Source organism: Saccostrea cucullata, unplaced genomic scaffold, assembly GCF_032062105.1.
Source record: "Saccostrea cucullata isolate Sc308-1 unplaced genomic scaffold, CSIRO_AGI_Scuc_v1 ctg1650, whole genome shotgun sequence".
In the NCBI taxonomy this organism is placed as follows: domain Eukaryota; kingdom Metazoa; phylum Mollusca; class Bivalvia; order Ostreida; family Ostreidae; genus Saccostrea; species Saccostrea cuccullata.
The window spans coordinates 95,261-118,863 of record NW_026921227.1 but is presented as its reverse complement, the minus strand read 5'-3'; the positions used below and the strand labels follow the sequence as shown (position 1 = coordinate 118,863).

General features: G+C 33.8%; 1 protein-coding gene across 1 annotated transcript; it reads right to left on the bottom strand.

The window, feature by feature from the left end:
* Nucleotides 1–2,199: 2,199 nt before the first annotated feature.
* LOC134259508 (uncharacterized) lies at nt 2,200–16,791 on the bottom strand. Its single transcript, XM_062742092.1, has 6 exons — nt 15,321–16,791; nt 7,237–8,129; nt 6,259–6,383; nt 4,525–5,239; nt 3,712–4,336; nt 2,200–3,500 (listed from the first exon to the last, which is right to left on the bottom strand). The coding sequence occupies exons 1-6, from the start codon at nt 15,789–15,791 to the stop codon at nt 3,297–3,299; spliced, it is 3,033 nt and encodes a 1,010-aa protein (XP_062598076.1). The 5' UTR covers nt 15,792–16,791; the 3' UTR covers nt 2,200–3,296.
* Between the last annotated feature and the right edge of the window lie 6,812 nt (nt 16,792–23,603).

The window sequence follows — 23,603 nt, the reverse complement described above, 5'->3', positions numbered from 1 at the left end:
TTTTTGCAAAAATCGCTAGTACTTCAATAATGGTTGAGCTCGATAACTCTCGTTATTTCAGTATTGGTTGCAACCTGGTTTTGGTTTTGAAATACATTCTCAACCACTACTGAAATAATTATTTCAATATTATGGTGATTTTTTTAATACTGGTTGCAACAGTGGTGTCTTTTGGAAGTGTAATAATATTTTGAAATTATGATTTTGATACTTGAAGCAAATGGAGATACAAAAATTCGCTTTTCCACACTAAAACTTGATACTCAGTACCATAAAGTCCTCTTGCGGTTTTTGCAGAAGCCCAATCATACATTGTATTTTGGAATGTGATTGTGAGTGTCCTCTAGTGTGCTCTAAATGAGCAACAAGATTTCAGAATTTGTTTTCGTCCTGAGGGAGATAACGGGTCAAAAAAAAATTTTTCCTGCAAAAAGCATGCTTCCCTAAAATCCACTTACATTTTTATCAAAAACCCATTTAGATTTTGGTATGTTTTGGGAGTGTCCTCTAGTTCCGCTATGTTTTTCACCCGGAGGATGACAGACAGTCTCGCTTTCCTCTCTCTCCCCCTCAAAATAATGGTTCCTTGAACTTTTTAAAACTGTTTTTCTCAATAATCTATCTTAAAGATTGGAAATTAGGATTGTAAATTTTGATTTCACCAGGAGGGACGAAATGAAATACGAGAAATGGGATTTGGAGATAACAAACGGCATTCAAACTCAAAAGTACACCAAACATACAAATCATGAGCAGAGCAAACACGAACCTCCAAAACATCAGAGGTGGGATAAGGTGCCATGAAGGAATAAGCATCCCCTGCCGACCGGTCGCAACGCCGTTTGCTCATTGTCATGAATGGGAAAGAATGGAAAAATCAGTCGACAATACGGTCAGTAAATAATTGTCTAACGATTAGCATGAAAAAAGTCGGTCAGCATTTGACGTAATGATACATTATATTTGCTGACAAGGTCATTGTATCGATAATAGAACTTACGAAATGATGAGACTGTTGATATTCTTGTTTCATAAACTTTTTTGTGTAAATAACTTATCTTGTTTTAGAAAATGTTAATACCTAGAGCATGCTCTTGTGTATCAAATCAACTGAATCAGATTTATTTGCAGGTGATAAGAGAATATCGCTGCATAGGTAAGGAAAGATGTCGTTTGAAAAGTTAGTCATCACCTTTATTGTAGTGTTTTGTTAAAAGATTACCATTAAATGACGTTACTTTCAATTACGTTTCTAAAAAAACTTTTTTCTTGAACTCTTTTAACGTTTTTGCTGTTACAAACTGATTTCTAAAAAAAAAAAAAAAAAACAACTATGTACACTTAGATTTGAAATAAGGTTTTCAGAATTTTGATTGGTGCATCATTTTTATTTAAAATAATCATACAGGAGACATCGAACTATTGAGTGGTTTTGAGTCATTCTACCTGCAATTAAATACGATCTTTATTTTCTATATTTTTTCATTATCAAAAAACACTAAACTTTTCAACATATGCCCTTCCCCCTCATTTTTGAACATATTTTGTTGGCAAACAAAAGGTTCAGAAACAAGTTCTATCAATTCACTAGTTCCTTTCATTTATAAACAGATAATAAAACAGTTTTTTTTTTTAAATTAAATTCGTTATTAAATGCATTGTTATTTTATTATGTTAGAGAAAGTATTTTATATATTTATATTCTTCATTTTCGAGCCCCAATATTGACATGACCAACATATCATGAATCACGATATTTTTTTAACTAAGAACACAGTCAAAAGGAACTGCTAGGAAATTCTTATTACATAAAGTTTTAAATAAAAATGAGAAAAGGTAATATAATCAATCCAAATTGGAATTTTCGCTTAGATTCAATTATTGTTTATTCAATCACTATCGCTGATCAGGAAGGAATCCATTGTTCTGATAAAATTTTTAAAAGGCACCAGGAAAAAAAAGAAATCTAAAAAAAATTGTATTTATGTTAAATTATAGTTTTCTTCCTCATAAATTTTAATATTTCATTTTTAAAAAATTATGTAATTATGTATCTTTTGTTCCTCAAACCATGTACAGAGAGTAATTTTTTGATGATTTCAAGTTTTGATATTAAAACACTAACGTAAAGAAAGGTTTATCAAAAGGTTATAAACACATCGATTTGCAAGAAGCTTATCAAACTAAAAACCAAGCCCAATTAATCTATAATCTTTATTTGTCAACATCAATGTTTTGTCAAATAACAATCAATTTTTGTATTTTAATTTTTGTTGCATATACATGTACGATTTTAGGACACAACATTACCAACACATCAGTATGATGCTCGTTATAACACTCACATGACAACATGTACATGTATCTACTAGTTCTTGTACAAATTCCAAACAATCTGGAATATGTCATAATAGAATGTCAACAAAGTATTAATCTTTTATCACACACACATACCTACGGGCTCTAAATGGATTTCATCAGAAGTGTGGGTTCTCCCCCTTTAATTACTTGCATAGCCAAACACTGCATATATACAGTATTTCATTTTCTTTGAACAGTGTTGAATAATGATAGGAATAAAAAAAATCCTTTTTTTTTTTAAATTTTTGATAAAATAATTTAAAATGCTATGGAACATATAACAATATCCTTCAAAGGGAAAATAATGACTTATAAAACTTTTTTCTTCTTCTTCTGGAAATGATTTGCGTGCTCTAATATTATCTGCTGCCAACATACATAAAATAATAGTACCTGCGTCATTGTGCCCAAACTTAGTTAGGGATATTGCATTTCCGTTGTAATGAACACCGTTCTAAGTCTATTAAACTAAGACAATGATCGATACTGCTACAAATTGTTCATTATTGTCTTTAACGCGTATCAAAGAAGCATTGATCGTGAATTTATAGGTGAAACAAATTCCTGAATGTCGACTAAAACGGGTAAAAAAGACATATAAATAGGTTTAGAATTTGATATTGGAGCTTTCGAAAAACTTATTCATATTCCTTTTCAACATCATTAGCACTCTAATGTTGCATCAGCACCAAAAAATTTGCTTAAATCTCTCAAGACACACACCATCATTACTTCGCTACACTGCTTAAAAATTTACCGACAATTTAATGTCTATCCTCATTTAAACAAATATCACGTAATATTCTACCATACATTTTTCATTGTGAATTTTTCGTAACACAATAATTGTTGCGATTGTCGCCATTTCTAGAGATCATTGAAATATTCAAGAAAAAGAAACAAAAATCTAAAAAATACAATTTTACTATAACATTCTAAAAACAAACACGAGATTGCAGATCATTCTTCGTTTTGCAGTATGCACATGGAATGGAGTATTTACGCAGTTCTAGCACCTTGTTTGTGACCGCCTCACAGAGGATTCTAGCGGGTTTATCATTCATACCAAGATGAAGCACCAGTTGATCAGTTGTCAAGAGGGGTAAGTATTTTCCAGATATTCTGCTTTCGTGGAAAATCTGAAAAATAAATTTCAGTTATTGAACATTTTCTTCAAGAAATTTTGCATTGTATGAAATAAGAAAAGTTCTAGAACTTGGTGATTATCAAAAATAAAATGAAGAAGTTAGAGCAATCGTCATTTTCTGTCCAGATAAATAAACAGTATGGTACATGCATCATATCGGTATTAAGTTTTGTGTTGCGCATACTGCTTGATTGGTTAATTACCTTAACGTAGGAGGAACAACCTTCGAGACTTCTCAAAAACTGTCCAACTCTTTCAACTGACCAATTTCGGATGTCCCTCAAACTGTTCTCGGCACAAAGACAGGAAGATCCATTAAGATTAGGCATCTTTCCATTGTTGATTTGTACATGTTTTGAATCTGGCAGAAGGTGGCCGTTTCGCTCCGAGCCGTACAGCTCTTGATGCAGACGATATGCATGGTTATTGAAGGGACTTTCAATATTGCACTTTGGAATGTCAAAAATGCTACTTGTATGAAGCTTTGGACGTTTGACCGATAAATCCAAAACTGACTCTGAGGACGCTGATGGTCGTTTTTCCGCTTTTTTGGACGTAGCAGTACTCGTCGTGCAGCTATTTGTGGTATGGAATGGAGAAGCGATATTATGCGGTAATCGAGTCAAATCTAATACTGCCGGTGAAGCGACTTTTGGTGACGTCACTGACTTTGATTTGATCGTCTGCGGACGTGCCGCAGCTGCAAATGATTCAAGATGATGACTGTGTTCTGTAAAGGCGGGAAACATATACGGATGTACGTATCCTGGATGAAAAGGGATTTCTGGAGATCTGAAGTAGTGGTCATAGAACGCTGGACTTGGTAGCCTGCAATGAAAAGATAAAACAATACTCAAGTACACTTCTAAACTAATCAAAATATTTCAGATTCTTATAAAACAAGAATTTCCTTTTTTCTATACGAGATTTTACTAGACGATACTGTAATGTTAAGAACAATAGTAATTTACTTCCTGGATAATGCGAAAATGTGAAAAAAAAATTTGTTAACTTACAAGGAATACGTCGCAGCCAGGGTTTTCATATACTCGTTATAATGGTCGGCATGATTGGACTGTGGCGACCGTACCCCATTCCGGGGACTGCCAGTTCTCTGCAGAATATGGTCCTTTCGTGAAAGAGGTGAAGTAGTTCTTATAGGTGACGTAGAATTGGGCGATCTGCTGAAAATATTATACTCTGTGGGACTATGTTCTGAGAGGGTGATTTTAGAAGGCAGGGTGGGGCTAGGAATAGAAATAGCAGGTATAGGTCTTTTCGTTGATTCAGATGCAGGAGATTTGTTTGTGGTAGTTTGGCTTGATGATATGATGCTATCAATACTAAAAGTGTTAGATGGCTTATACTGGTTTCTATTTTCGTCAGTTTTCTCTTTTTGGGGAACTGACAAGCTTTTTGTGTGATCTGGAACTGAACCGGAAGTAGATTCCTTTTCCTTCTTGACACGGGATTCCGGATGCGTTTTATTCTCTGTGCCGTTTTTTGCTGGAGTTTCGTCTTTTCCTGGAGCACTTGAAACCTCTGTATCTCTCTCAAATATTTCCAGATACTTTTGTTTTGCTTCCTTTTTCATGAAGTAGGGCGAGCGCTTCACTTGATTATGTTTACGAGGAGATTTCTCCCGATTTCCACCAATTTTCTTCCCGCCATTTTCCGCATACTTTGTTTCAGATATTATACTTGGAATGTTGACATTACTCAACCTTTCTCCTGTGAAATGATAAAGAAAAGCATGAATTCAGTGATTTCATGAAGCAATATTTGCTACAAAATCTATATTTTTTTCATTTTATTTTCATAACAAATCATTGAATTAAAAATTTACAATAATTCACAACTGTGCACTTTCCGTACATCAATCGGTTTACAGAACGAAATCTTTATTCATTTCAAGTGATGTTTTCGCAAATAAATTAACGGCATCAATAGAAAACGCTGATTGGATGCTCAGTAATTATTCATCATTTTGTAATTCATAATCCGAGAATATGATCACTCGCTTTGTCTGAAAATAATTTAGAGAAAAAAAAATGTAATACGAAGCATTTTGTAGAGTAGCAAATAGTTCGATCGCTTAAGCAATTTATCGTGTGATCGGGGTTTACCAAGGTCTTTCGGTCTTTAAAGCTCGATTTATTTCTTCCGTGCGTTTTAACCATCCGCTCAATAAATCAATATAGCAACAAAAGCATGGTTAGAAGAAATTTTACAATCTCCGTTGAGCGAACACAATGCCGTGCCGTGCACTACTATAAAATACGCAGGTGATCACCTCCCCAGTATAAAAAAAAATATTTGGGGAAAAAAAAAAAAAATTATAAAATAAATTTTTACTTTAGCAAATGTCTATTAAAGTTACAAGGTTATGGGATTTTTTAATTTTTTTTTTCTCTCGAAAATTAAAATTAAAAACAAATAAACGACCACAGTTTATCCTTTGAAAAACAAAATGTTCGCCGAAAATGAAGCGTGATAGTGCAATTTTTGAAACAGGCATGCCACAAAGTACGCAGCGGCCCCGATATAGGAGGCACGCAACAATGAAAGCACGTGGGGTTTCCAATATCAGTGGCGAGCACGTGTGACGGAACGTCCCACATTGTCAATGATATTATCTGTTAATCGGCGCTCTTTCATATATGACAAGCCCTCGTAAATACCTCTCTTTTTCCAGCTTATATTAAATTTCAAATAAATCGTGATTATGGTAGAACGTTTTCTTTTAATACCTTTTTTCTCTGTTGTATTGTTTTCGCCGTCGGGAGATTCGTCGTCAGTTTTATCCGATTTTCTCTTTTCTTTGCTCTCTCGTAGTTGATTAATTATACTTCCAAGTCTCGACTCTCGAGGACAACTACAACAAAGCCATCAATATTATACATCAGGTGTATATCTATTAAAGAATATTTCATTTATATCAGCAATAAAATGTGTCTAAAACGCAAATATCCCCAACATCATTTATCGCATAGAAAATGCGCAATAAAAATGATACACTAAAATTAGGTTAGGAACAAAGCGTGCAGGCAAGTCATTTTACGTCGCTTTTTAAATCACCTTAAATAAATTTACATTACAGACATAAACTAATGTCCCTATTTAGCTACGAGGAAACACAAGCTTTGAACAATTTTGAAAGTCTGAAATATTACGTTAAATGTTATTTGCATTCTGCTATAAAAAGTGTCATAGGAGGAAAGAACTATTGCCTGTCGCACTTGAGTGTACCAAAATGGGGTAAACAATTAGGCGATAAAACGCGTGTGCATGCCTGTCGACTCAAGCATTCACCATCTTTTTATCATTATGAACGTGATATATGTCAAACCCATTTCAGAAATGTACGTTTCAGTAATCTGTGTAATCCAATCCCGAGGGACATTCGAGGAAATTTAATTCTACGAGGCCTAAAATTCTTTCGTCGTTACATGTTTTTGGTTGAAAGTATTTCCTTATTTTCCGTAAATGTCAATATTCGTCGAATCCATTTCCTAAAATTAGACCTTTATGTTGTTTTAAAACTTGCCGTGTATACCTAAATCTACTCAAGCTGGTTTTTTTTATGTGTCCCTTTCAACCCAGTGTTGATATCTTTAAAATATGATTAAAGCAATTTGAGAGGTTTAAAAGTCAGTCTCTATATGACGTCTTTCATCCTACTCAAAAGCAAAGTAGCTATCTTTAATAGATAATAGAATTGTTTATACCTAATTCTGTCATTTGCTGAAACACTGTTGTCGTTTTTGTCGCTTCGTTCTAAGCTGTCGTCTGCTTGTTTCCCGCCGTTTTCTCCCCTGTCGCCATCTTCTGACGCAAGTTTCTCGCCTTCTGTATATTTAGCAAATTCGGAGGTCGATACTGACAATTTACGCTTTCTTTTCCTAATTTTCTCAGTCATAACACTTTTGGGATGTTTTATGTCCGGTCCTTTCGTCTTATTCTTTTTAGCAATCCTCTTTTTCTTTATCTTCAAGACAGGAATGACCGAGATTTGTTTCGCCTTTTCCGTCGAAAAGCATTTGGTTTCATCAGAAACATCATTATCTCTTGGTTTGTTATCACTTGAACACGTTTCGCTTTTGCTCTCGTTTTTTCCATCATTGATTTTAGATGAAATGTGGTTACAATCAAAACTTTGCGCTTTCCGCTCCGAGTCATTCCCTTCTTTCTGTTGAATTTTATCGGGGTTTGATGGAGTTATTTTCTGAGTGACTTCATCTGAGACGACAGACTTTGATTTTGTTTGGTCCCCGTCTTCTGTTTTTAATTTGGCCACGGCTTTAATAGCGTCGCCTTCCGAGATTATGTTCGATGTTTCTTCGTCAAACCCGCACTTGTCGAAATCATAATCGACTGGCTCTGTCGTGTCACTTCCGCCTTCCCAGCTCTCCTCGTTCCTGCTGTCGTCTGTCGCCGAGTGGACGGTTTCGTTTTTCAGATCGTCGGAATCTTTGCAACTTTTATTTTCTATTTGAACATTTTCTTTATTTTCCACCTCAGTAAATTCTTCTTCAGTGTCATTTTTCATTTCGTTAATTGCCACCTTTTCGTCACTGGTTTTCTTCTTGTCTAAATTCAACTTTGATTTTTTCTTTGGTATCTGTGTTCGAAAAAAGATACAAGAATCACTAATTAAAAACATTTCTACATTTCTATTTTTGGCAGTCACAAACTTGATTATTATTTAACCATTGAGTCAATCCGGGATGGAGAAATTACAACATCGTATACGGTGGTAATATAATAATTAAAAATTAACAATATACGTCAAGGCTTTTTCCAATATCCTTAGTTGCCATGACATCCAGGTTTGACATTTTCCGTAGTTACGGATGAGGTATGAGGATTAAAACATTAACAAAAGTGGGTATTTACGGAAAGTTGCTTATTTCATTATTTTCATATCCCGTGCTATAATTACACTCAATTTCATTATGCTACAGAATTTTAAAGTACACTTCTTTGCTTATAATATTTTTTATCGTCTTTATTAACAAGTCTTATCTAAAAGTGACGTGTATATTTTAATGCATGGCCTGCGACGTGTAGATAATTTAATATTGAAATGCAAGCCCGCGTCTGCCGAAACTATTAGCATAAAACTTGAACTACAGCTATCGACGACAGATGTGAAACCGGGAAAAATCTCGTTTTATTTCACATCCGGTGTTTTTCTCCGGTCTATGAAACATAAACTGCACACGTGTTTATTTTATTTTCCCCGTTTTCAACTAAGAAACATCAATTTTGACATCTTTTATTTTAAAAGTTTTTGTCGCATTTAAGCGTATGGTGTTAATAAAAATGATGTTGAATTGGTATTTTATTTTTATTTTTCGATTTTGTTTCACATTATGTACGTTGCTCTGGTCTCGGATAATCTTGTGGTCTCGCTGCTCGCATTGATTATTATCTCGCCGTCTCAGTTCGTGTCGCGCGTCATTTCATATCCTTTAAGTCAATTGGGTTTTTTATCGAATGTGTATAGTTTTGTGGAAGCAAATTCACGTAAAAAATTATTTCTCTGTTCAACGATCTCTTCGAACAAAACTTCGATCCGGGTTTAAATTAAATACGATTCCTGTCTATTTTTAAATTATTTATAACAACTCTATCTTGAAGCTGTTACGAATCGGTTCTTTTCACACACATTAAACCCACAAGCTTCTATTACCGGTTCTCGTACACAATCTTACGAAATATAATCATTTGCGACGACTAAAAAATTAGAAGAATTCGGTGGTTTAAATTAGATCGTCACGTATTTATTTGTGTGTGATAAATCATCGTATATAAATTTCATCCCTTAGCGGAGTATTTAAACAGGTAAATGAGACCAGAAAGGCAAATTTAAATCTATCATTTTCTTTCAAATCAATATTGACGTCGGTCTGAAGAGAAAAGCGCGCGACACCTTTTTTCGCGCCAGAAATAAAAAAAAAAACGCGTTGGTGTTACATGTCTATCCGTCTGACTCTCTGCTACTATAATGTGTCCTCGCTCGCCTTCCGGTTTATTATGAGAACGTAACAATATAGCATTTGTTCATGAGTACACAATTATAAAATTAAAACAACACATCATTCAGAAGAAGAGCCCAATAATTTTACAGAAGTTTCGAAAGAAATTCATTAATTCCGTAAACATTTCTCGCTTGACTCGTTTCTGAAAGTTCGTTTACTCGTCGTCGTCGCGTTTGCAATGAATAAACAAACCGAGGTATTTTGACTCACAGCGGAACCAGACGGAAAACTTTTTTTGAAAAAGAATACAATTTTTTTTTATTGGTAGAAAAAGTACATAGCTTGAAAGGCTAATGATTTTTGCGATTTTCATTAGATGACATCGTAATTCATTTACCAATAAAAATAGTATTACTTATTGTGTTTAAGTCATTTAATGTCTTCCAAGCGATAAAATGCCGCGATTGAAGACCAGAAAACACCGCATTTCTAACAATGAAAATCGACTTAGTTTCCACAAGAGACGGATCGATTGCTCGATATATAACAAACGATCCCGGTAAACGGATTTACATTCAAACTGTGTAACGTTAAGTCTCGTAGAGGTGGGGAAAATTAAATAATAATTTATGTAGATAAACATATGTTACAGTAAAGAATACCTCACAATGTTCCTAATTAAACATTTATTTCCGTGAATATTCTTCCGCCGTAAGGCCTTTTTTCCAATAAGGAGTTTTCTATTTATTCCTTTCAAGCGATTATTGGTTTATACATAATAAATATCAAGATACAATTTTAATACTTTGCAAAATCTTTTGTCTCTCTTCAAGTTCTTTTAGTTCATCGTCATGTCGACTTACGGTCTTTTTATCAACGTGCAATGCCTTTGTGGCGTGTCGCGGTATCTAATCGAGTTCCGTTTTTGAAACGCGGTCAATACAAAAGAAATAGAACCCAATCTATCTGGATTATGGGGGAATATTACGTTATCAATCAACTCGATAAGACCTATCGTGCGTGTCGGGGATCAATTAGGAGGTATCAGAAAAAAGGTTCCTCGTACAACAACTCCCCTATAGACGAAGTCTGCGACGGGAAAAAGACCAAACATTCGGCATTTATGCTTCAATTTTGAAATAAATTAGCGTCTTCTCTTTTTATCATATGTTCATAATTTTCTCTATATTAAAACGTGTCAATTCTAAACAAAGGGTATGAAATTAAATTATATAATGCCTTCCTTTTTTTTACTTAGCTCGTACTTTAGGGAACACGTTATCATAGAATTTGTATGTTTCAACTTTCGTCTCTGCGCCGTCTGACGATCGAGAGAAATTCCGTAAACAAGGCATATTTTTAATATGTGGTAGTGAGAAATCGTGTCTGATTTGTAGAGTAAAGTGCGTCATTCGATGGTTCGTATCTTCAAATAATTACATACTATTCGATAGAGCTGCGAGATCTGAGTTTTTTTAAGGTGAAAACAAAAGAAAAACGAAGCTGCTACGATTCGATTGTACAATCAATTTCAGCATTCTTCATGTTCTTGGTCAGAGAGCGAAAACGGCAATATTCTGCCGCCGTCTTTCGTCGTTGCAAATATTTATTTATTAGGCACTTACATTTCCCAATGCACGTAGGCCTGTTCCGTGCAATAATTTTATAAATATCATCAATTACAAGCAAGTCGTGGTGAAATAATACGCACCGACTTTACGAGAGCGATAGAAAATTACACGATACGGAAGACGGGGGAATTTATAGAATTGGAATTTGGGATATAATTGGCTTCGACAAAATTCTCTACAGATTTTAAAGAAAACATTAAACTTCTAAGTGTCAAAATGATACAAAACGTTCTTTTCTTTTTAATTTATTAATAATAATTAAAAATTAAAACTTGATATAATATCTTTTTTGTTTCGTATGTTTTCCTTTCTCGTGACTAGCTAAGTAGAATTGGTATGGGTGTTGTCTTGTTCCTGTCCCGAATCAATAAATTAAACAGCTTTTTTCTATGAACGCCGGCATTACGAAAATCAAACAAACACGAATGTATACATATCATTACCATGAAAGCTAACATAACACCGTTTTCTCGTTTAAAGCTTTTCTTTGTGAAATCGACATACCACAGGAAGTCGTTGTTGGTTTCTAAGCATCGCGTGAAAAAGCGTGACGTGTCGTATTCAATTTGGTGTTTTTACAGTCAAATTAAAATAGATAAAAAAAATTCCGTGTTCGTTACCGGAATAAAATAAAGTATAAAGTTTTACATTTTCATGACAAATTTCAATCCTAACAAGATTTTTTCCTGTTGTGAAATTAGCGTTGCTTTTTTTTCCTGGCCGCCAGCCAAACACGAAGAGATAATAATCATGGATAAATCGATCGCTTAATCACAGATTTTGGAAATTTAATAAGGAATTATGAAAATCTTCTTTTCTTCATGTAAAAACTTGATTTTTATTTTTCCGCTGTTACACGCCGTCAGCATATCAGGTTTGAAATGTCAAAGTATAGAAAAGCCTCTTTTTCATGCAAAGAAGCAAAAAGAAAAAAAAATTCGCCGCATTAATAATTTAATATAAGACGACAGCTGCATGAAGTGCCCCCAAAAGTCATATATATACCAGAGGTGCGTGGTGAACTTAATGAGTAATCTAAAACTTCGCGTGCATTTTCTGATATGACGCCTGAAACATGGGGACGGACCGTGGATAAATAAAAGATTAAATTCTCGCTACATAATTGTGTTTCCGTTCTAAATGGATTCGATTATCGAAAATGTTCAGAGAGGTCTTGTAAAAACCGATTCGCTTTCTCCGTCGATATAAAAGCTTGGGTCCCCACGGTATTTTTTGGTCCAATTCGGTCAAAGCATTGAAAGATCTAAAAATTAATACCGAGGGAGTTAAAATTATAACAGAAGATTTGCAATGTTTTTCTTCTTTTAAAAAATAAAAATTCATTTAAATGATTGTTTAAGCATATGAAAAAAGTTACGCAAAGGTTTTATTTAAAAAAAAAAGAAATTACTACAAGAGTTTTATTTGTAGTGCGAGATTTGTATCCGTAAATTTAATCTTCCGCGTGTATATCTATTTCCGTAATACAGCTTGTCGTCTTTCCGGCAGGCATTGGACGTCAACTAATGCTGGGCGGAAAACGGAATAAATTGTTCCGGGTGTGATTAAGATGATAAACAATCAATTGTTCAACGTTGCAATTATGAAGTCGCAAATCATCGTGATTTCCCTCTCTTTACAAAATCTCATCTTTTTTTAAGGGTATTAACACCACAAATCATCTTCAAACACTTTTACAATAATATGCAATGCTAAGATTTTTTTTAAATCAAGAATTTAACAATGATAAAGTGCAAGCTTTTTAAAAATGAAATATCAATTTAATGCATATAATTAAAGTATAAAGAATGTGTAAGTGTGTTGATTTCAGATGATGTTATTTTTAAATAGAGAATATATTCCGATTTTCAAAATAAGCAAAATATTTTCTGCAGCCTTAGAATTAAAACAATCAATTGAGAAAACTTCGTTTGAGTTTTGACAAATCCGAGTAAAATTTTAATAATCCATTGACACAATTTTTTATACGATACAGTTCAAAGGTTTTAATTTAGTAGCAGTTATGAAGACTTTAGATTTTATTGTGTTATATGTATTTTTTTTCTTTTTTACACTGATCGTTATCTGCGTCATGTGAATGTCTGGAAAAAAGAGCTTCGCGCGTGCTATACTGTTGATATCGCTTTTCCGTCAGGGCGACTTTTTTTAAGAGGGTAAGCCTTCGTCACGATTTGCAATCATTTACAAATGTCTAGGGAAAATGTATTTTCCCGCGCAATAGTAAAATAAAACATTTTTCCAGTTTCGGTACTTTTTATATATAAAGATTGGTCTTTTTTGAAGTGTCTGAATGATATCTAAAGATATATGGCTTGTAGTCACGAGATTGTATAGGAGTTGGTCGTACTTTGAAATTCTCAATCTTTGCATTAGTTACTTCTTGCTGAAGTGATTTTCTTTTTCTTTTTTTTAAAGCATAAAGTATACAGATGGATATTGATAGTTGTAAATTTAGATCATCCTCGTGTCGTAAAAGCGAGACTTGCACATTCATTAAGTATTGAATTGCTCCGAAGCGCATAATTTCCAAACTGTGCTAAGCGTATCCCCATGTTTAATTAATAGAATGTTTTTGTTTGCAATATACGTAGTTCGATTTACGTCTATCGGCGAGAAAAGAATTCTACACTAAATACTACAGCAATGAAGATAGCCCACCGGCATAATGTTATCAATCTTTCGTCGGAGTGTGACGAAGAAAAAATTATATGAACATACATTTTGTTGCGCCATGTTGCATCTCGCTGAAGTTATGCAAACTTTTTACATTTTTTTTACTTTCATTTAAACAAAATTAATTCGCGTCTTTTTATATAAGTATGTATACAAAATAAAGTGTTATTAAATATCAAAAAGTGATAATTAGAGGACTTTTTGCATACATGTAAATAAGTAAATTGTGATGTATTGATTTTATAAGATTCTTTGTCACGATCGCCGAGTATAATTTCGCTTTCAACCTTTCTTCGTAAGATCCTGTGTCCTGCCGCACGCTTCGATCTTCAGATCGATTAGAAATACGTAGGTACACAGAGAAATCGCTATCGGAAAAAATTAAATAAACTCTTCGTCCATCTGTCGTGTAATTTGCATTGTGATATAAATTGAGGGCTAAGCTGCGAAATTTCACACGAACAGGAAAGCAAGAGAGAGCGAAAAAATCTCGGCTATAAATAAATACCGCCGTAAAAATTATACTGCTACACGTTTTGTCCTAAATGACTCGCACGTGCGTCTAGAATAATGCAAACACGTAGGTTATCTTGATAGGGCCTTCACACACACAATCGATAAATAATATTTAAAATGAAAAAAGGATCGGCTTTCTTAAATAAACTTTACTTCTTTTATTGGTGAAAACGAATAGCGTGACGAACTTACATTAAATCGCTTCTCTATGAAAATGTCGCCCGTTACGCCTTTTTGAAAATCTAGATCGATAAACGAAAAAAAGCCGAAAAAAAGGAAATCCGCCTGAGTTAAAAATGTTTTAAAATGTTACAAAAAATCTTTTAATGATACAAAGGTGAGACATTTAGAAAATTGCTGTGCGACTCTGAACTGCGCCGATTTTCGTAACAATAAAACAGCAACTATAAATGAAGGTTTTTGACACTTTTGTGTACTTATTACTGTAATTAAAGAGCGACACGTGAACTCCACGCAATATAACCCCTGCTGGCCAGTCGGCCTCCAGATTAGCCGAACGCGCCATTGTAAATTTACACAATGAAAATGGGGGTAATAAATTTCAAACAGATAATGCCGTACTATTTATCTATTTGTATAAGTTCTCGCATCCTGTTTTGAAATGCCTTTGATAAATACTGTAAATAAAAAGCGTGGCTTTTGCGCGCCACGACACATGTTTTTATCAAATTTCGTTTACACATGACATATCGCAAGAAACGGGCGGTCGCATTTAACACGTACACATTTATTTCTGCTTCACCAAATCGTCAGACAAAGCATTTACAAAGTGAATATCACAGAATTTCATCAATCCTCTCACACAAATATTGTACAATGACAAGTTACGATCTCCTGTACTCACGTAGTGTCACAACACACTAGCATTAAAAGAAAAATCTTTAATACATTGTGTAAACAACTCAATCAAAGAATTTCCGTTGACGAGCCTTTTTGTCCACTGATAAAAATGACTTAAAATCTTACCGATTCCCCGCTCTTTATGTTGCCTGGCGTAATGGTCAAGATGTCTTTAGCCATTAATAATTTGATGCTTTTGCCATTATGTCGAATGGACCTTTTCCAGTCTTTTGCTGTTTCCCTCCCACTAACGAACTGGAACTCATTAGGAGTTAGCCATGTTCCTTGAAATGATATACAGGGTCCTTTACTTCCTTGGCAAAGTTTTGATAAAAATAATATTGCCTTGTTTGAGCCACATTCCACGTCCAAAATCACTTCACCATCTTGAGTTTTCGGAGTTACGACGTCCTCGGCTGTAACGGCTTTCATGTCAATTTTTGCAATTACGGAAATATTTCTTGCATCTCGTGATTTTTTCTTGGGCGGTAATTCTCGCAATGACTGGTCACAGTCGTCCATTTTAAGAGGTTTGGGCCCTTTATTTAGTCTCTTTGGTCCCTTTTTCTTCTTTTCCGTAGACGGTTTTCGACCCATGGTTCAGAGAAAACTAACCCAATACCGCGTCGCTCGACACGCACTTTAAAATTAAGTCAGTATTGAGCCGACCGCCGTGCCGCGACGCTTTCAACAAACAACCCCGGATATCGTTTCTAAATCCCCAGAAGAACACGTCCTCGTGTGCTTTAGTACAATTTCATAATGATCGGCAACTATTTAATCGGGCCAGATGAATCTCACATTAAAGTTACTAATCCATCAAGAAACGAGAAAAGAAAAGAATCTTCCAATTCCGTCGCCGATCGTAACAACATTAATATGTGCTAAAAATCTATGATTATAAAAGCACACACAATATATTCTCGCACTCCAGCGATTGATAAGAGTTGGGTCTGTTTCCGTAACTGTATAAAGATATCGATGTTAAAGAAACGCCGTCACTGGTAATTATACGCGGTCACATGATCTTAGATCTACTCAGATAAAATTGAACAAGCACGTAAGCTTTCTAGGTAAAATAATAAACGACAGGCCTATTAACAATCCAGCAGAAAAATAACAGCAACGCAAACAAAATAATGTGTATATTTCCGCTTAATGAAATTTACACGACTGTCACTCATCAACAATGTTAGATTTCACAGTAATCGACTGTATCCGTGTTTCTATTTTTTTTCCTGGCACTTTAGCTTTGTAAGAATTCCAATTGAAATTCACTTCGCCTGTTCGTTAATTTACAAAAATCTCCTTTCATGTATAGAGTCACATTTAATATGAAGGATCGTTTACAGAACGGCAAACAACCCAGTCACGGAAGTAAGGAACGAAAGGCTCTTTTGTTTCCGAGTATTTAAAAATCGTTAAAATCGTGTTATTTTCATACAACACCGTTTTCAGTGCTTTTCTGTTTGAAGATTTCGCCTCTCGACAAAATGCATGTTAAGTAAAACTTTTTAATAAATTTCCGATGTGCTGTCGCAAGGCGAATGAACTATTAAACACCAAACCACAACATATGCGAACATTAGACCTGTGCGTACAATAACTTCTAAGCCTAATCTAAACCGCCGTCATATATAAAATAAATATATCATCGGATAGTAGAATCTTTGCGATATCCGTTCTGCGCCGATTGCTTTTTACAGTTTCACGGAAAATGAGAGAAACCAAACAAAGACACGGCGCTACACAATTACACGTAATTTATCAGCGATTCTTTATCCGAAAAATCGGATTAACGTATTTGAAAAGGGCTTTGTTTTCCTCTTATAATGTCTTTCTCTGCAAACCACCGATTTCTGTGTTTTCTTTATAGTTTGGTCGCTTACATGAGACCACGCCAACGAAGCAATCTGCAGATAGCAAAGGCCATATTTACGGAAAATATTTCACCCGGCCATAAAGCTGAGAAATGCTCTGTCGTATCTTCGGGCGTTTATTACCAACGATCTACAAAATCGTATTTATCCAACGGCGCTTGTATCGATAAGGCGTAATTTAAGCACGTACTATCAGTTTCTTTTATGCAAATTCTTTTTCGTGTCGCGTTTCGCCGTGTCTTGTGAAATCAATAACAAAAAAGATATTTGTGTTCTCCTTAAACCAAAACAATTTTAAAAGTAGCCCCGCCGAAAGAAATATACTTTTTTATTGAGATATATGCAGAGACAGATGTCTATATATTGTTGAAATCATAAAATTTCAATTCATCAAAGGAATCTTTGTTAACAATAGGACTACGTTAATCTTATTTTAGAATCTATAAATTATTCAGTTGACCATAAAACATGTAACAAATCAATTATCATGATAATCGGAAAAATATTTTAAGTTAAATTGCCTTGTTTCGTCGTAAATATCTTTTTAGCCATACTGATAAAAAGGATGATATAAATATTTAAAAATAAAACAGAAATTTAGAAATGAATACGAATTTTTTATTCCCCTGACGTCTTTTGTGCGAGAAACCATCAATTCGTGTACCTATTCCCATTGATTACTTTTTAAAATTATAGAAGCCGGAGCGCTAAAGAAAATACGATATGAACAACCCGTGTGTACTTACGTCACTAACATCCGTTTGCATTGTATAATGTCTATTGCATCAAGCGAGCTTAAAACGAGAATTATATAATCGGACTAAAGTGATCATTTTGTGAGCTTGTAATCTTTAGGAGAAAAGATGCCCGAATCGTATTTCATATATTTACATATATTCAAATTCTAGATTTTACACTTTTATATTTATATTAATGCATTTAAGGAATGAATTAAATAGCTACCCATTTTATACGATATAAACTGGGTTGGGGCAGTTTATGCTTTATAAACTGCGAAGCGGTTTCTAACCCAGTTTATACCGTATAAAATGGGTAGCTATTAAATTCATTGCTCATAATTTAATTTCATTCATTTGATGTAAGAAAAAAAGATGATTGTTCTAACAAAATGACTTCAATTTGTACAACATTTGAATGTAACGTCAGGCGGATTGATACGTTTTTGACGAAAGTCATTGTGACGTAGGCAACCCATTTTATACGATATGAAGTAAATTTTTTATCCAATTAAATACAGCGTTACAACCAGAATTAAATTATTCGACATATTTGTTGATATTTAGATAAAAAAAAAATTTGTTATCAATCGTCAAAATGTTTTTTTACAAGTATGATGGCGAAAACAAGAAATTGCTAAGCAGGAAGTAAAAGATACGCTTTACAGAGTTATCACGCTTGGCTGGAATCTTTTAGTTCTATCGCCCAAAGCATTCTGTATAGCATGCAAAGAAGAAAAAAAAAAGATAAGAGAAGGCCATTTCCGGTGGAAAAAAAATCTAGTCATATTTGTGCTTTGAAAGAAGTAGACAATATGCCTCGATATACACTAGCCTAAATAAAGAGAGAAATAATTTTATTAAAAATCGAATACCACAAATAGATGGTTATGAAAATCTAAACGTTTAACATTTAAACAGTAAATATGTACTTGTAAGAAAAGATTTATAATTTGTGTGACGCACAGAGGATTTCAAACAAGGAAAACCGTTTGACGTACATCGACAAACCGATCAAACATTTTAAAGAGCGATCAGCTTTATCCTTGAGTGTCTTATCGCCGCTGTTCCGAGTTTCTGGGGGTTTATTGTTACCATGTTAATTAATATTTATCTTTTATGCTTCCCAGCAACAAAGATTTGCTGAATTGTATGTCTGTTGTATTTTTAATGAGCCGAGAATATACACGAGTCCTTTGTTTTCTACTTAATGGACACCTTTTTCATAAATAGATCTATATTTACGCAGGAATGAAGACTAAAATTGATTTTTCCCCTCGCTATTTCCAACACGGGAGTACCGTACCGTGTTTATATGAATTTGATAACAGAAAAATAAAATAACATCGTGTTTGCACAGTTTTATAAACCGTTTGCAAAAGTTAACAAGTGTATTGTTTATGATTGATAAAACATAATGCACCGCTTTAAGTCATGTGAAATTTATGTGATGTAAATTACTAGTACAGTATTTTATCAAATAGCGTTTCAGTTAAAATGTTTGAACAGTAGATTAGAATTATTAACTTGAATCGGTTGATTTACATAATCGATTGTACATTTTACAAACAGCATACTTATCTTATGAGCTAATTTTTTGAAGAAACATTTTCCAACGAACATCAACTATTTGATTTCGAAAAAAAGATGTGTTAAATTGTGAAACACTGATGCCCTTGTATGGCAGCTTGTGGCGAAGGTTGTAGTTTCTCAAATGCAAGTCAAACTCCAACTTCAAGAGATAGAAATGTTGCTAACCAAAGAAAGAACTATTGTCAGTGAATATACTTGGTAAACTATATATATAAGTTGCACCAATCTTCATTGTGCAACGACTCGTTATGTATTATTTAATGTGGTCATTATATATATGTTGCATAGGTTGCAAAGACTCATTGTTAATTATCTTTTTGTCTTTATATGTCATCTTTTATCATACATTATATAATTGTCACTTTATGCTGGAACCTCAAGAATAAAACATCGTAGAAAAATATTTCATCTTGGTCATATATTTTCAGAATCTATCAAACCCAGGAACGAACAAAAATCCCCCGTTACATAAATATGAAAGCCCTAGCAACAGCCATTCAAAAGTTATGTTCAAAGTTCATATTTTCTTTCAGTGAGTCAATCTCCAAGGTCAAGGTCAAAATTAATAGTAGCAGTGGAAGACCTTGACATACGAGAAATATACATGCAAAATATTAAAGCCCTAGCACCAAATTTTATGGTCAAGTTTAACATTTTCACTGAAATTGTAAATAACTAGTTCGACAATCCCTTTAAATATTATTATTGTATATTTGACAGGGAAAGGTTATTTTTCTAAGTTGTAAAAACTTGTAATCCATCCTTTTGTATGAATTATACAATAAAATATGTTGAAATCAAATCCAAAAAGTCTTGTCACAAGGAATTTACGTGTGAACATTAAAAGTCATAGTTCTAAATGTTTGAATAGGTAGTTATGGCCAAGGATAAAGTTTTTATAAAAGTGTGGCAAACTTAAAAGTTACTCAGGGTCAAAAGTATTTGATCTATGTTAAGGTCTTATCACGATGAATGTTTATGTGAAATATGAAAGCTATAACACCAACTGTTCAAAAGTTATGACCAAGGTTAAGTTGTGTTATTTTTGCATATATGGGTCAAACTTTAAGGTCAAGAGATCAGATATGTTGACCAGTACCCAAAGGAAGGTCGTGTCACAAGGAAGACAAGTGAAATATGAAAGCCAACGCTCTAATCAATCGAACAAAATAAACAAGGTTAACGTAGTTGCGGACAACAGACAGACAGACAGACCATCGACGGACAGAGCAAAATCCATAATCTTAGATTACAGGGGCTGATAAAAATCAAATCCAACTATTAGTTCGGTAAAAAAAATCCTCACATTTTTTTTTTCAATTGTTAATTTTGAAGGTAAATGCAAATCAAAACGAAATCATAGAGGCTCAGGAGTACAAATGTCTTTAAAAAGAAACAATTTTGCAAAACAACAGCGAGAATTGTCCTTGCAGGATGTATTGGCCGATTATAATATTAAACCGTTTATATTGCCACGAAGGTTTCCAAACACGAAGAATCGATCAGAACTCACGCAGACACATTAGGAGACGCTGATGAACTTTATTTCTAATTAAAACATTCGTCTGAACAGACGAGACTGTTTTTCTTCAACTACTGTTCAGTGATTTGTTAGTAATATCTTTAAGAATAACTTTTTTTTCAGAAAGTAAACTGGTCAAGAAGCCAAGTGGTTAAACCTTAGAATCGTAATTGGGAGGCCCGGGTTTGCGTCGCGTCAAACCTAATACGATGACGTAGGTTGTTACCGATCTTTCACCAAGCGCCCGGCTCTAGAAGTGAAAGTCACGAGATTTTTGGGAGTTGAACTATGTTCAATTTCCCATGGTCATCACGTATTTAACATGCGCAGTAATTTGTGTTGATTATATAGAGCCGAAAGCGAGGCTACTGTGTCGGCCAATTTACTTCGATGATATTCAACAGAAAACATGCATAAACATCCGCGACAAATAGTTCATGTCATTTTCTCCTGAATTAATCTTATTTTCATAATGTAAGTAAATGTAATGATAAAGTAATCTTATTTTGAATATTAGATTTCGTTCAAAGTACATATGTAAAACTAAATTATAAAGAACCTTGAAAGTTTTTCGTAATGGAACTCATTTTTAGTGTAGCGTCATTGAAAGAGATACGAACGACAACTCTACATACTGACGGCAAATGTTAAATTTAGTCTTATTCAAACTTTTCATGAACATTTTATTGGTTTAAATGAATTCATTAATGCATAAAAACTTTAGAAAACATGCGTATTTATTACTTAATCAGCAGTATCACCAGCCAAAACCGGTAAAACTAGTACTCTGTTATAAATATTAAAACCAAAAACGGACTCCGATTTTTTCGTAAAATCGCGATTAAAAACAACAAAATGAAGTATATTTTTTTAATAAAAGGAAAACCTCATTTACATACCAGATAATGTGCACACATTAACTCTCACATATACCACTGTTTTTATGTTTTGTCAATAAATATTTGTTTTTAACTTGATATTGCTCTTTTCTTCACAATTTTAAAAAAGATTAAGATCTGACGTACTCCATGTATAATGTTCGTTTAATTGAAATACATTTTTATTCACAGGGAAGTTTTATATAACAAACCTGTTAGCTCTTAATAGGATGCTGTGTTAAAATCCACATTTTATCAACACTGATATTATTCCTGCGAAACTGAAATTTTCATAACACATGGGTAAAGGTGCAAAGGAAAAATATATTACAAATTTGAAGACTGTGAGCAGTGAATAATATAATTGATCAACCGCCTCTAATATGAATATAATGGCAGTGAGACCATGTTTTGTAATGGGAAACTCAAAATATTTGTAGGATGAAAAAGTAATAGAAGGTGCACAACGGCAATATGTAATAAAGATTCTATGAAAATTGTGTTCAGTGGTGTTAGAGGAGCTGCGGATAAGAGAAGGGTATACCTAAAGTGTAACAAACAGTAGACGGAAATCACGATTAATAAATACCTCCCACTTTTCAAGCAGGGGGTATAAAAAAGGACTAATGTAGGCAGGCAAGCATTATGGCCCACGCATTTTTTTTGCTCTTCATTGTCTCTGAATGTCTTTCTCGATCAAGATTGTTCCAACTCCAAAAATGTTAAACAGTTGTCTGTAATAGAAATAATAATATTGTTCACTCACTTAACCTCTCGATCAAAGATTTTATTTACACCATGTTCAACTCCCATGAGTGCTTTCAGTACTTTGATTTTTATAAGACATAAAAAAAACCTAGGCCCCATGTCACGGTGGGCTTTGGCGCGATAAAAAACCCTCATTGATAAAGGCCCCAAGTGCCGATTATAGGTCTTTTGAATCCCTTCACCAGTTTCAAGTAACTTCTCTATATGAGTAAGAAATACTCAATGGGACGCTGAACAACATACAATCTTAGAAAGGGAAAAATATCAAAGTTTGTAAAATATTTGAATTACAACATGATCTCTAACAACGAGAAATGTTAGAATTACACCGAATTTTCAATTTCGTTAATTTACAGTATACATGTATATATAATCCTGATTTCTAGTTCTGATACACTACATTGTAGATATATTTCAATTTACAAATACATTAAGAAAGCATAATTCATAACATTTTGATAAAAAAGAAAACATATGATAAAATTTAACTAGATATATATTATTAACGTGTATTTGCATTTGGATAACTTTATCTTCAGGAATAGTTTATATCTTGTAGGCGTATTGATTTGTCTCGTATATGTGCTGATTAAATTAATGCCAAGTTGAACTTATCAGAAAGTTGTAGATACTGTTTTTATCTTGTAAATGAAAAGGAACAAGTGACTTTGATATTTTTCAGTATTATATAAGAATTTATTTGTTGCAAACAACATTTTCAACACTTTGTTTTGTTATTTTCAAAACATAAAGTCATCATTTCGTAAGTTCTATGGTCGATACAATGACCATGTCAGAAAATACAATTTATCATCGAGTCAAATGCTGACTGATGTTTTTCATACTAATTGTTAGTCCATTATGTATACACTAAATTGACGACGGATTTTTCAGTTATTTCCCGATTATCACAAGGAGCATACGGCGGGTGTGACCAGTCGGCAGGCATCCATGGCACCTGATCCCACCTCTGATGTTTTGGAGGTCCCTGTTTGCTCTGCTCCTATTTTGTATTGTTTTTATGGACTTGA